The sequence below is a fragment of the Lemur catta genome, chromosome 7 (genome assembly GCF_020740605.2).
Source record: "Lemur catta isolate mLemCat1 chromosome 7, mLemCat1.pri, whole genome shotgun sequence".
Lineage (NCBI taxonomy): Eukaryota > Metazoa > Chordata > Mammalia > Primates > Lemuridae > Lemur > Lemur catta.
In genome coordinates, this window is record NC_059134.1 from 34519281 (window position 1) to 34532942 (window position 13662).

The 13662-nt window shown below is 33.2% G+C and overlaps 1 protein-coding gene across 1 annotated transcript in view; it reads right to left on the minus strand.

Annotated features, from left to right (window-relative positions):
- Positions 1-13662, minus strand: part of DYNC2H1 (dynein cytoplasmic 2 heavy chain 1) — a 279710-nt gene that overhangs the window by 255513 nt on the left and 10535 nt on the right. The window contains exons 9-18 of the mRNA XM_045556812.1: positions 13447-13558; positions 12991-13115; positions 11658-11833; positions 9333-9528; positions 5802-5897; positions 4659-4811; positions 3933-4031; positions 2760-2899; positions 2447-2675; positions 1214-1341 (exon numbers count right to left, since the gene is read on the minus strand). Coding sequence (XP_045412768.1) covers positions 1214-1341; positions 2447-2675; positions 2760-2899; positions 3933-4031; positions 4659-4811; positions 5802-5897; positions 9333-9528; positions 11658-11833; positions 12991-13115; positions 13447-13558 — 1454 coding nt within the window. The remainder of the gene's footprint in view (positions 1-1213; positions 1342-2446; positions 2676-2759; positions 2900-3932; positions 4032-4658; positions 4812-5801; positions 5898-9332; positions 9529-11657; positions 11834-12990; positions 13116-13446; positions 13559-13662) is intronic.

Below are 13662 nucleotides of genomic sequence, written 5' to 3' on the forward strand. Positions count from 1 at the left end.
TTCACTGATAAAACATTACCTCTAACAAAATTCTCATTAACCAACTTCATAATTTCAGTATACCAATTCCTCTCCTTAAGAGGGATTTTAACCTTCCGTTCTCATTTCTACCTGTCAAAATCCTAATTTAAGTGTTACTATTCTAACAAAATTTGCCCTGATTTTACCCCAAATGGAGATGTCATCCTCTGAATCCTCATAGTTTTAGTTCAGTCTCTAATTTGAAATATAGACTATTCTTTCTGATATTAATAATAATTAAAAACAATGCTTATTGAAAACATACCCTGTACCAGTAATTTATATGTCAATTACTCATTTAATCCTCAAAACACTCAGATAAATACTATTGTTGTAACTATTTTAAAGTTAAAGAAATTGAGGTTCACAATTTAAATGACTGTCAAAGTCATGCAGCTGATAAGAGCCATCTAACTCCAGAACCCACTCACTTCCCACTGTGAGTACTTGACTTAATCATCAAATATACTTGTCTTACTGCACTACCAGAGAGAAAGCAACTTGATCTCAGGTTCTCTGTCATCTTCATCTTTGTACTCCTACAGCACAAAGTTATGCATGTTATAAATGCTCAGCAAATATTTATTGAAAGAATGAACAAATGAATTAATAAAAGTAATATTATCCTTTATAGGGGATATATGCACTATTACATAAGGCCTTTCATGGAACTTATTGCTAAGAGTGGTTCCAGTGGTGAGAATATCAGATACCAAGGGCGATACATTCTCAAGTAGCTAGGTTATGAGATGGCCCTCAGTGGCTTTTGTCTACATTTAGGGCAGTACCTGGATACAGCGCTATGTTGTGTGCCTCCTAGGGCATTTTGAAAGGAAGCAAAGCAGTACAAAAGCAGAGTAAGATGTCATTAGCTTTGTATTTTCCAGTATGCTCTCACCAGTAGCTTCTAGCCATACCTGGACTGTGCCAATACATATCAAGATATCATACCAGTTCTGAATAGAAGCCTCTATTCTCCCCAACTAGGTCTTAGCCAGCAGAGCCTCTAAAAGGAAAACTTCTTTTATTCTCTGGAATGCCCTATCCAGATGGGCATTACTCAAGTGTCATAGCTGAGATCTAGAGGAGGCAAGAAGCTGATCTAATTTCAACATCACTAAGTAGAGAATACTCTTACTATTCATATCAAAAAATTATTATGGCACATAAGTACTACATTAACCTCCAATACCTTGGAAGTCGTTCTACTTCTTTCCCTTTTATTTTCAGTGCTTTAAAATTTTTCTCCCAATCATGTACAGTAAAAAGATGCTTTTCTATTAGAGCTTCCATATCAACTTGCCCAATTACAATCCATTCCTAGTTAAAGAATGAAAAACATATTATTAAATAGAATAATATTTCAAAGATTAGGATCCAACTATTAAGACCAATAAAAAGGGGCAAACATTCAAGCAAATGTCAATTTAAGTATGTAAATGTAACCATTACTGCATAGCCTAAAAAATGAACAGGGTTGGGCACAGTGGCTAATGCCTATAATCTTAGCACTTTGGGAGGCCAAAGCATGAGGACTGCTTGAGGCCAGGAGTTTGAGACCAGCCTGAGCAAGAGTGAGACTCCATCTTTAAAAAGTAGAATTAGCCAGCCATAGTGGTGTGTGCCTGTAGTCCCACCTACTTGGGAGGCTGAGTCAGTAGGATCACTCGAACCCAGGAGTTTGAGGTTGCAGTGAGCTATGATGAGGCTACTGCTCTCTAGCCCAGGTGACAGAGAGAGACTTTGTCTCAAAAAAAAAAAAAGGATTTAATATGAAAATGCAGTGATCATAGACCTTTTAAAGGAAATTATAAAAACCTTTTCTTTAGAATCTCTTCTTAAATTAGATATATACAAAGTACAAACACAGAATCACTTCTGCAAAGCCAGGAGTCACCATAGGCTACAAATCTGTATGTATCCAGATTTGCTCTAGAAATATAAAATGTAGAATACTAGTCAAATTATCAGTCCTATGTCTCAGATCAATATAAATGAACAATGCAATTAAGATTTATATTTGGAGTTAGTTTACGTGATGCACTTAAACAGAAATAAACAGTTAAACCACCCTTATTTCATTAACATTAGAGGGTTTCAGAATTAAAATTGACACAACAGGTGCCTATGACATACCAAGTTGACACAACAATTTAAAAAAGCAAAAAACAAAAAAACTAGTTTCTCAATCTTCACAAAATAGTCAAAGACAAAAAATAAATTCAGTTTAACTTTTTTTTCATCTGTAGCATAAATCTAGGCTGTATAAGAATCTACAAATACGGCTCTTGCTCTCTGATTTGCCATATTTTAATTTTATGCCACACAGATAAATTACTAATTTGTAATTTATATTAATACTTTAGCGTTAATTCAATCAGATGAAATTTTATGTTAGAAAGATGGAAAATTACATGTTCTATACCTTATGTTGGTGTAAAACAGCTGACAATCTTCTAAACAGATCTTCTGCTTTGCTGAAAATAGTCAGAAATCCATTTGCATTTCTATCAATCATAACAGAAAAAATAGATTCATCTCCTGCCTCACCCACTCCCTTAAACTGATTTGGAATGCTGATGAATCTCTTCATTTCTCTATAATATTTAGCCCGGATTTCTTCAAAAGGAGGCCTGAATTGTAACCGTCCCTGTCTGGAAGTAAATAAATAACTTTAAAATATAAATTATTAGAAAATTACAAATTGAATATTAAATTGGGGTTTAAAAACATCTTACTTGTAAGTTAAGTCTATATTTATTTCTGGCAGGTTCTCATTAAGTGCTTCTAAGCCCATCTGATACTGATGCTCGAGAGCTTTGTACAGTTGATGATTCCAGTGCTGTTTCCATGCATGCATATCACTTGCTTGGAATCCCTAATATGTTACATTCACATTTTTATTTAAAAATTAAGCAGTAATTTTTCATTTAATACTTTCATGTCATATAAAGCAAAATTATAAGCAAAAAAATTCATTCATTTTAAATATCTTAAAACATGTACCTCTAAATTGACCGTTTTAGTACAAGAGTTTATATAGAGTCAAATATGAAAACCTCTAACCACCATGCTTATAAATGGTATATAAAAATATCAGTAAAATTTTAAAACCAAGCAAAAATTAAATGACTTTTATATTTGCACTTTATTTTATGATGCAGTACCACAATGATTTGTTTTGTGAACGTAACCCTTTTTCAAAAATTCCCATAAAGTATAGCTCTTCTCTTCCCATTCTCTAAATAATCAATTACATATTTAAAAACATAAGAAATTTAAACTATTAAAATACTTAGAATAGTTTGTATACTTTTTGCTTCCATATGACTATAAATTTATCAATTCTAGTACTTTTGTTTTTTCTTAAGTTTCTAAAAATGGAAAAATATATGTAAATGTGTAAGATACCTAATTCATTCAAAATCACATTACCACATACTATGGGGCGGGCTCTGTGCTAGCCACGTTTATATATACATCATCTCTTATATCAAATTATGAATAGAACTGAAATTTTACTCCAAAACAGGGAAAAAATTTGTGAAATAGAGTTATTTCAATCATTAAGCTTCTGCATAAGTTTAACTTGGTGTTCTAGGGATGTCACAATCACCTAAAAGAGAGCTAACATATGGTAGATATTTAAATACCAAGTCAAAAAAACTACAAACTCTGAACTGAGGGATTTGGCATTCTGTAAGATAAATAGCAACTTATTTTTATATTTTTAAATGTAAATTAATTGCTAATAAAAGGTCTTTATATATAATTTAGTCAAAGAATTCTAAATTTATTAGGAATTTATTAGTAAAGATTTAATCTTTATGAACGTCTCAATTCATATACTGTATTCACATTCTGATGAGGTCATATTTCAAAGTATTAACACAAAATAAAACATTCTCTACCTGTGCTTCTACACTTGCTAAGCCAGTTCTCAATTCTTGTAGTCCATCTTTCCAACGCTGTTGCTGCCGAAGCAGATCAATATTCATAAGAATAACCACCTGTTAAAAATTAGAACATAATGGTCTCAAAGTACCAATTGGAAAAAATATTAACTTTTCAGTGGAGAAACCTGACAGACACCACCTTAACCAAGTGATCGAATTTAACTCAACCTATAATAAAACTTATCAATACCTGATTGATATACTGAGAAGGGCAAAGCATTGCTTCTGTGGTATTTCTGCCAAAATTACATAGGCCCAATATAATCATAAGAAAACATTACATAAACCCAAGTTGAGAGAGATATTCTACAAAATAACTAACCAATACTCATCAAGGTCAAGAAAAACAGGGAAAGACTGAGGAGGAAGAGACTACAGAGGCTCAACAATTATAAATGCAAAGTGAGATTCTGGATTTTATCCTAGAAAAGAAAAAGGATGTTAGTAAAAAATAAGTTGTAAAATTCAAAAACGGTCTATTTCCTAGTTTTGATAACTGTACTATGGTTACATAAGTTGTTAACATTAGGGGAAGCTAAGTGAAGAATAAATGTGAATTCTTTGTATTATTTGTGCAACTTTAAGTCTCAAATTATTTCAAAATATTTTTTAAAATTATATCTTAATTACCTTTTAATTAATACAACCCATAGATTGTTCAATTTTATAAACAAAAAATACCTTTTCACAAAATGTCATGTGCCACTTTCTCAGCTTTCTATTTTCAGTGGCAAGTCGTTCAGCAGCATTTTGGAGTTTTTGGATGTAACCTTCTAATTCTTTAGGATTATCCCAAGTAATGTGTGATTTTCCTCCACTTTCTGCTTTTGAATTCTATGGTACAATAAATCACATTTAGTATTTAGATGCATTTCTTTTTTCCAAAAGATTCAACATTCTACATCATAAGTCCAACTATCACCAACACTGACCTATGTTAAAGAAAGCACATAATTTTCCATTTTATAAATGATAAGGCACTCTGGCCAAAATTGAGTAGCCCATTATTTCCAGGTTCTCCCTCTTACAACTAAAAAACCCTGGACATAACACAACATGCATAAGAAGACTCAAAAGTAGAACGAAGAAGGCAGACAGTCTAGAAACTTCAGGAATTAAGAAACAACACACTTCAGTTTCCTTATTGTCTTCTATATACCTAGGACAGGGTGCTGGAGAAGACTCCAATCAGGAACCACCAATAGGCACTACTGGAAGCTTGTACCTGGTTTCCTGGAACTTCATCCTATGCACCTTTCCCTTTGCTGATTTTGCTTTGTATCTACTCACTCACTATGATAAATATTGCTGTGAGTCCTAGCAAATCACAGAACCTGGGATGGTATTAAGGACCCTGACACAACTAGTTACCCACTTTCAAATGAAAGAGGAAAAGGTTATATTATATTCTTCTTCTACTTATTTTTTCAAATATTTCTTGTCTATGAAGAACTAAAGTTATAGATTTCAAAAAGTTAGTAGTCACATAGTAACATTCAGTTTAAACACTATTGTGGGTTTTCCTAATTTCATATGTGTGGACATTTAAATAAGAACAAATGAAGAGCAAATAAATAAGTCTTAAATTACAAAATCAGGAGAGGGTGGAAAAGCACGAAGGAACCTTGTCTGTAAGGACCTTAAACTTCAGTGGATAAATAAATAGCACACAAATCTTATACTATCGCTATTAATGCAATGGATCAAAATCAGTACCAAAATACATGAAACATTATAACCACTTAAATCTATAGTTGGAAAAAACTATGAAATAAACACTTCACATGTAAAATATAATTATAATAAAATAAGAAGTTCATTTACCTTAATTATCTGTTCAAATGCTAAGGCAGATTGTAACATCATTGGCCTCTGACTTTGAATCATTTGTTGATCAATAGAATTATAAAAATGTGCCACCTACAAAGTAAAAAGTCCAATTAGTGATAATCAATAATCGATAACATTTCATTTTTAAAGCTTTCATTTTTCTTTATTTTTAATTGTTTGAATGGAAATATTAACTTTTCTCAATCCTAAGATTGGAACATAGCTTTTGCATCTCCAATATTGCATTTATTCGTGTATTAATATATACAATCAACATATATGTGTTGAGTTCCTACAATTTGCCAGTTCATGTCCTAAGAGCTGATTAAACAATGATTATAAAACCTGGTCCTTGGAATCAAGAAGTCATAGTCTCACAGGGAAGAAGGAACCCAGTAAAACATGTTAAGTGCTGAAAAACTAAATTCTTAATTCCTCCGCCTCTCCAAAGCTGCTCTTTTTTCAATATATACCACTATGATTTATCCATTTCTCAGACCAAAAATTCTTTGCATTGTCCCTAATGTTTCTCTCACATCCCACATCAGCAAAAGCCTATTGCCTTCCACTTTCAAAATATATCTTGAATCTAATCACTTCACCCGACCTCCATCAATTGCATCCCAATCCACACAACCGCATTGGTCAGCAAGACCAGTGCAACAGCCTCCTAACTGGTGCCCCTGTTTCCAACCATCGCCTCCTATATGCTATTCAAAGCATCCAGAGTGATCTTCTGAAGGTTTTCAGTAGGTACCTCATGCCTACCCAAACCTAATGACTTCCCAGTACACTTGAGAATAAAATCCAAAATCCCAAAACTCTTGCCTAAAAACCTTTCAATGGTTTCCCATTACACTAAAGGATAAAATCCACATTTTGATTCTTTCAAATACAATACCCATGCCCTTACCCTAGCATATAACTGGCACTTAGCCCCACCACAAAACCCTCCCTCATTGCACTGCAGCCAAACTGGCCTCTTTTGCTGTTACTCTAACCTAACATGAGGTCTCCCTCAGGAACTTTGCATCAATCATTCCCTCTGCCTGGAATGGCTTCCCTCTAGATAGTCACATGATTCCTTTGCCCACTTTATGTCAGTCTCAAATATTACCTCTTCATCAAGGCCTACCCTGACCATTCTACATAAAATGGCAGTCTTTGTCACAATCTCTTTACTCTGTTTTATTTTTCTTCAAAGCGCTTATCACTACCTAGTGTTGTGTTATATGTGTTTGCTATCTGTCTCTCCTACTGAAATGATAGCTCTAAGAACAGTGCCAAGCAAATAGCAAGTACTCAATAACAAACTCAATGTTTATTAAATTAATCAATGAATCAATAAATAGAAATAACTACAAGGGACGCTGGTGGGCAAAGAAGGACATTGTCAACTCTGCTGGGGGAAAAAGGAGAGCTTCAGGGAAGATCAAGTAGATAACCTGGGCTGAGTCTAAGGAGTTTAAGGAGCCTATGGCCATATTCCCAGCACCTCACAACACTCTTGGCACACAGCAGGTTTTTAAAAAATACTTCTTAACTAATTTTATAAAGAGTCCTCTTCTTTCCACTGATATGCATGAAAATATACCTTATTTGGTGGGGAATGCTCACTCTAATTATTCTGTACCACAGAAGTAGGCCCGAAAAGCACAATCAGGAAAATGAGAAGCAACAGAATACATACTATTATTAATACAACAATCTAGCTATATTGCTATCTATCCAGCAGTCTAATCTATACTCCATACTCCAGCTAAATATCTGCTCATAAGTAAAGGTATACATAAACAGATTTTCCCACTTGTTCTTCCAGGGATAAATACAAATACTATATAACCATTCATTTTTTGAGCTCCTATTGCATCAAACTAAATACTTAGGATACACAAGTGAGCAAGCCTCTCTGCTTTTCATTAAGTAGTCACTCTAACTGAAATGATCAGCCAACCCCTCCTACACTTTGAGAAAATATATGATACTCTTCCAGGCTCACATCAAACATCATTCCTCCCCAAAGACTTACCTGATACCACTTCTACCCCATCCAGAAAAAGAACTGAAAATTCCCACCTCTATGCTTTCACAAGACTTTCTAAACATCTATACTACATTAAATATTGTATCTACCTGTCCACATATCTATCATCACAACGTGAAATGAAATAAATATGAGCTCTGGAGTCAAGAGAGACTTGGTATCAAATCCTAGCTTCATAACATACAACCTGTGTGGCACTGGGAAAACCATGTTGCACATCTGATACCAAATTAGGTCAGTGGTACAACAGGGGATTAATTAAAATAACATAAATAAAGCATCTGCCTCAAGTCCTGACATTTAATGAGCACTCTGTTTAGTTTGCTCTCGCCCATCAGAACAATGATTCTCAACTATAGCTGACTTATACCACAGGGAACATCTAACAATGTCTGGAGATATTTTGGATTGTCAGGACTAGATGTTCCTGGATCATACTAGGTACACGCCAGGGATGCTGATGAATATCCTATAATGTACAAGATATTCCTCCCAAAAAAGAAGTGGTCCCAACTATCAAAAGTGCAGAGGCTGAGAAATCCCGTCCCAGACTATGACAGTAATGTATTCATTTTTATATCCTCACTACACTATGCTCAATGAATCTTTGCTGCATGAAAGAATAAATGGAAGACAAAATACACAAGATAGTGTTCCTGCCTTCTAAGATACTGTTCTTGTCCTTTAAGATCTAATAATCAAGTGAAAGAAAAAATGAAAAAAATCAGATACAACATAAGTGTTATAATAGTGATTTTCACACTGCACACAGATTTAAAAAAAAACATTCAACTAATGAAATACACACAAAATAAGTGACTTTTAAAATGAGAATTAAACTATGATACTGAATTTTCTAATCAAACAACATATTTCAAGCATGAAGACATGTTCAGAGAAAAGCCAAGCTTTATATAACTGAAGCATAGATACAACACGAGGGTAAATATAGTTAGTAAAGGCCAAAACCAGTAAGTTTAGTTGGGACATGATTAAGAAGAGTCTTTTATGCCACGCTAAGAAGATAGACTGTAAGCTGATAATAGTTGGTTTTAAACAGCGAATTGACATGATGGCAATGTGTGAATAGGTAGACTAAGGAAATGACTAGAAACAGAGACCAATCCAATCTCTTAGCCTGGTAATTCTTTAAGAATATGCCGCTAGGCAGGAGGCAAAGGATCCTTTAATTAGAAGGTCCTTTAAAACCCATACAAGTAACATGAAAGAAAAAAAGAAAGATTTCTATTTTCTTTCCAAATCCTTTTAGAATGAAAAGCAATAAACAAAAATACCTTAAGTTAATAAATTCCTATATAGGTTACAAAGAAAATTTTATAATATAATCATTTAGCAATTCATAATTTCACAAGAATCGGTCGTGCTATTCTCTTAGCCTAAAAAAACAAAGTCCTTAATATATTCTAGTTTAATGTAATGAACTCAGAACAGGCAAGTTTTAAAAAAATATAATTTCATACCTGTTTAAGAATAATTGCTTGCTTGCAGAATTTCTGTGCAATGTTTGCAACTTGCTGTATTTTAGCAGGAATAACAAACCCAAGTGCAGAAAGCTGACGAACTTCTCTCAGAAGAATCACCAAACGATCTGAATAATGCACTTTTAATGATCCATCATTAGGATCCAATTCCATAATTCGACTATTAGCCTCAATACTAAAAAAAAAAATAAATAACCTATTAAGTTTCCTGTTCTCACTCTTTTGACTAATGAAAAACACAATAGTTTTTAAAACTTATCTATACAACTAATATTAATGCAAAATAAAAAAAAAATGTTTTTCCAGAGACAGGGTCTCACTCTGTCACCCAGACCAGAGTGCAATGGCACAATCATAGCTCACTGCAGTCTTGAACTCCTGGGCTCAAAGGATCCTCCCACCTTGGCCTCCCAAAGTACTAGGATTACCGGCGTGAGACGCTGCTCCTGCCCACCCCTACCCAAAAAAAAAATAATAATAAACTTTTTAATTACAGCTTTCAAGTTGTGGTTTTTTTCATATATTATTTCACAATTCAGACTTTGGAAACAAACTGCAATATCCAAAATATATCATGACATTACTATTTCAACCAAGCAGTTTTAAAGTGAGAAAAATCAATCCCTTAACTATCAGCTAAGACTCAAATTGACATCATATTCACCATAAAGAAAAAAATTTTTGATTTATTTTCTAAAGGTAACTTAGATTTTTTTAATCACCCTACTTGCTTAATATTTTAAAAGGATCAATGATAAAGAACATCAACATGGTAGGAGTAGATATATTCAAATGTTTCATTCTTCTACCCTTTGATTCACTACTTACTGATTATATATTTTTCTGTTTCTTGTAAAGGCTATAATAGAAAATATGACTTTGGGGCACTCAAATGAGCATGGATTGTGAAAATGCTGAACTAAATTAAGCATAAGGTATTATGTTTTCATTACCTTCCTTTAGAATTAGGTTTATATAATGCTCATTCTTTCAAATCACTTTCATAATTAAGAAAACTTACAGGTCTTAGAAAGTAACCTACTGAAAAACAAAAAACAAATCTATTCAGCTTACTTAATAGCACATAAAACAAAACATAATAACAAGTAGATGCTTTAAAATGGCTTAAAATGATGATTTCCCCAAACTTTTCTAAACACACATAAAGCTTGTCAGCAAACTATAATGGTGACATTTTTTGCCTTTATTAAGGACAGATCTTCAAAATAAGTTTGTATATACCAGCATTTCCCAAAATCTGTTCAAGAACACACTGATGATTCTATAGGACAATAGGTTTTACATCAAAAAAAGACAGGAAGAGGGTTTCACTGCCACATGGGAAACACTGTGTAGAACAGCATAAACAGGCCTCTTTACAGCAGATCTCACACCCCTGTTATGCTACCATATACAGTAGATTTTCACTGGAGCTACAGTGATAAAGTGTGCGAATTTTCCACAATTAGTTGACTAAAGCACTCTTTCTTTTTTATCCTGGAGCATCTCTCATGTTTTAGGCTCAGAGTAGGAAAGGAAAGAGCTAAATGGCATAAAGTTATCATCATTATGCCCTAGTGCCCTTTGGCTCCCTCTATTCTTCCTCCAGAACCAGAATTCTGGATTTAAAAAAAAAAAATTATTCGTTCAATTTAAGAGGCATCACTTTTGGCTTAATTATCCTTTGTAGCAGTATAGGGGAAATAAACAGAACTTCATAGTATGTACAAAATTACTTTTAAAAAGACATGACAAGTTTCTAAAAATACAGGCAATAATATGCTGGGGACAGTAAACCTGAGGTACAAAGAAATAATGGATTTTTCAGAACACCCATTTTAAATCCCCATTAGGATAATTAGGTTAACCAATTAATATATTCACCATAGCTCAACAGATATTTACCAAAACCTTACTATGTTGGGCACTCCCTGTCTCAAGGAGTTTAATAACATTTTATGGTTAAAATATGTGTGTATTTCTGTGTGTATAATATTAACTTTAAAAGGTAGAAAAACATATATGAAAACCAATAAAAAACCATGAGCAAGGAAAAGCCTAATTCCAAAGTGGGAATCCGCAGTTCTGGGGAACAGACATGAGAAGGAAGGAAGAGGTAGTCACCTAAGCATATTATCAAAGTTTCCAACCTAAATGACTTAAAAATTGATGATCAAACACTAACAAACAAAAACAAAAGAGGAGCAGCAAGTTTGGAAAAAGGAAAAAGACGATTGATTCCATCCTGCCATTTGGATTAATAATATGATTTTGGATTTTACAGTTTGGTACATTTATACTTACCACAAACCAGATCTGGAATCAGACAAACCTGACTGAATATCCCTGGACCAATCATCAAATTGTTCCTGTTCATATAGTTTAAATTGGTCTAAGAGATCTTCGGCACTTCGATGAAAAGATCGAAATCCTGACAAGTCAGATAAAAGAGCCTCTGCAATCTTGATAGCATCATCTACCTTAAAAAGTCAAATTACAAGGACATGCATTATTTAAATTCTAATAAATTTAGCATAAAATAATGAGCCTCCTTCTCTGATCTGTGATTTAGAAATTATTTTCCCTTTCAACCATAAATAGTAAAATAGAAGTTTTGCCAAAGAATATAAGAACATCAACCCCTACTTTGCTTCTGAAATATACAGCCTGAGAATAGTAAAACACAAGAGGATAACCCATACAAGGAATAATCTGAAGGGTAAAATACAGGGTAAATGACAAGTCAGCTCTCGAAATACGTGTACCCACTGATTTTCAGAGGAAACTCTGAGAACATCAGCAACACTCCTAAAGGTGTTCAGCAATCATTTTGGCCCTTTGCTAAATGCTTTGATTAACAGTTCAACCAATAATTAGGCCCATTGAAATGTCAATTAAGAGAGAGAAATGCTTTTCCTCCACAACTGTACAAAGAACATTGTAGAACCCCAGAAAACTCACTGACAAAATCATTAGGCAAAATATTCCAGAAAATAAAACATCAAAAATACAAACTTGAGTAAGTAGAACTACCAAACATGCTAGCTTTTATAACGTTCTATGAGGTCTTACTCTTATAATCACAAACTATAATCAATTAACAGGTATTCTAAGAGTCAAATGCAAGACACTGTGCCATATACTAATTAGTAAGTCCATAAGAGTCTTAGGTCAATTTTAATAATATTAAAATACTAAATAGTCTTTTAAATATATAAATTGCTGTCACTACCTTAGACAATGCTATAATAACCTTTCACCTTTCTTTTAACTTCCTCTCAACCCAAAGTGTTTTAGTTACACAAACATACTTGCACATAGACTTTGCAACTACTAGGATTTTAGAGTGATTTTTTTAATACAGTGTAAAGATGCTTTCCTCTTACATAAAGGCACTTGCCTGGAACAACTGCAAGTAGAATAAGTGATTTGATTATTCTCTCTATACAAGGAATGAAAAGAAACATTAGAACCTCCTTTCTATACTTTTTTAGACTTCTGCATTTCACATAAAAATTAGATGGATATGCCAAGGAAAACAGAGACTATTTATACTACAGTTCTATAGTGCCTTCTATGTGCCTTAATTTAGCACATTTTATAATTAGTATTCTTCAGCTTTTATTAAAACAAATACCTTCAATTCCAACTGGCGAACCCAAACTATATTATTAACAACTTCTGAAAGATTTTTGCCAGAAAGTGGTCCAGATGCATCACCAGGAGTTCCTCGGCACCGATTCTCAAAGTCTAATCGAAAATCTATAAAATTTAAATCAAATAAATAATTGATTAGAGTTAGCAAAGATTTCCTAAATGCTTTCCATGTACCAAGCACTATGGCAAATGTTATGGATAGAAAAATAATAGGAGTTGGTCCCTACCCTCAAGGACCTTGTCTTTCAAGTGAGACAGAGAAAGAAAATAACCTGTTAATTCAAAAAACTCTGAAATTTATAACAGAGAAAAGTAAATTAATCTTTAGGATAAAAATGTAAGAAAATGTAGTCTTAATCCTAAATGGTATGCAACAAAGAAAAAAGTAATCTACAAAAATATTTCTCAAACACTATAATCTCTGATAAAATTATACCTTTAACTGAGTCTGTAAGTCTTGCCAATAAAGTTTCTCTTTCCAACATCAATTCTTTGCTTATAGTTGGACGTTTCACCAATTCTTTATACTTCAGAAATGCTTGAAGAAGCTAATATAAAACAAAATAATTATATGTTCATCCCAATGGTTTGACTTAGCAAATATATTTATATCTCCTACAATAGCTTAAGCGGAATAGTAAAACATTTCAAT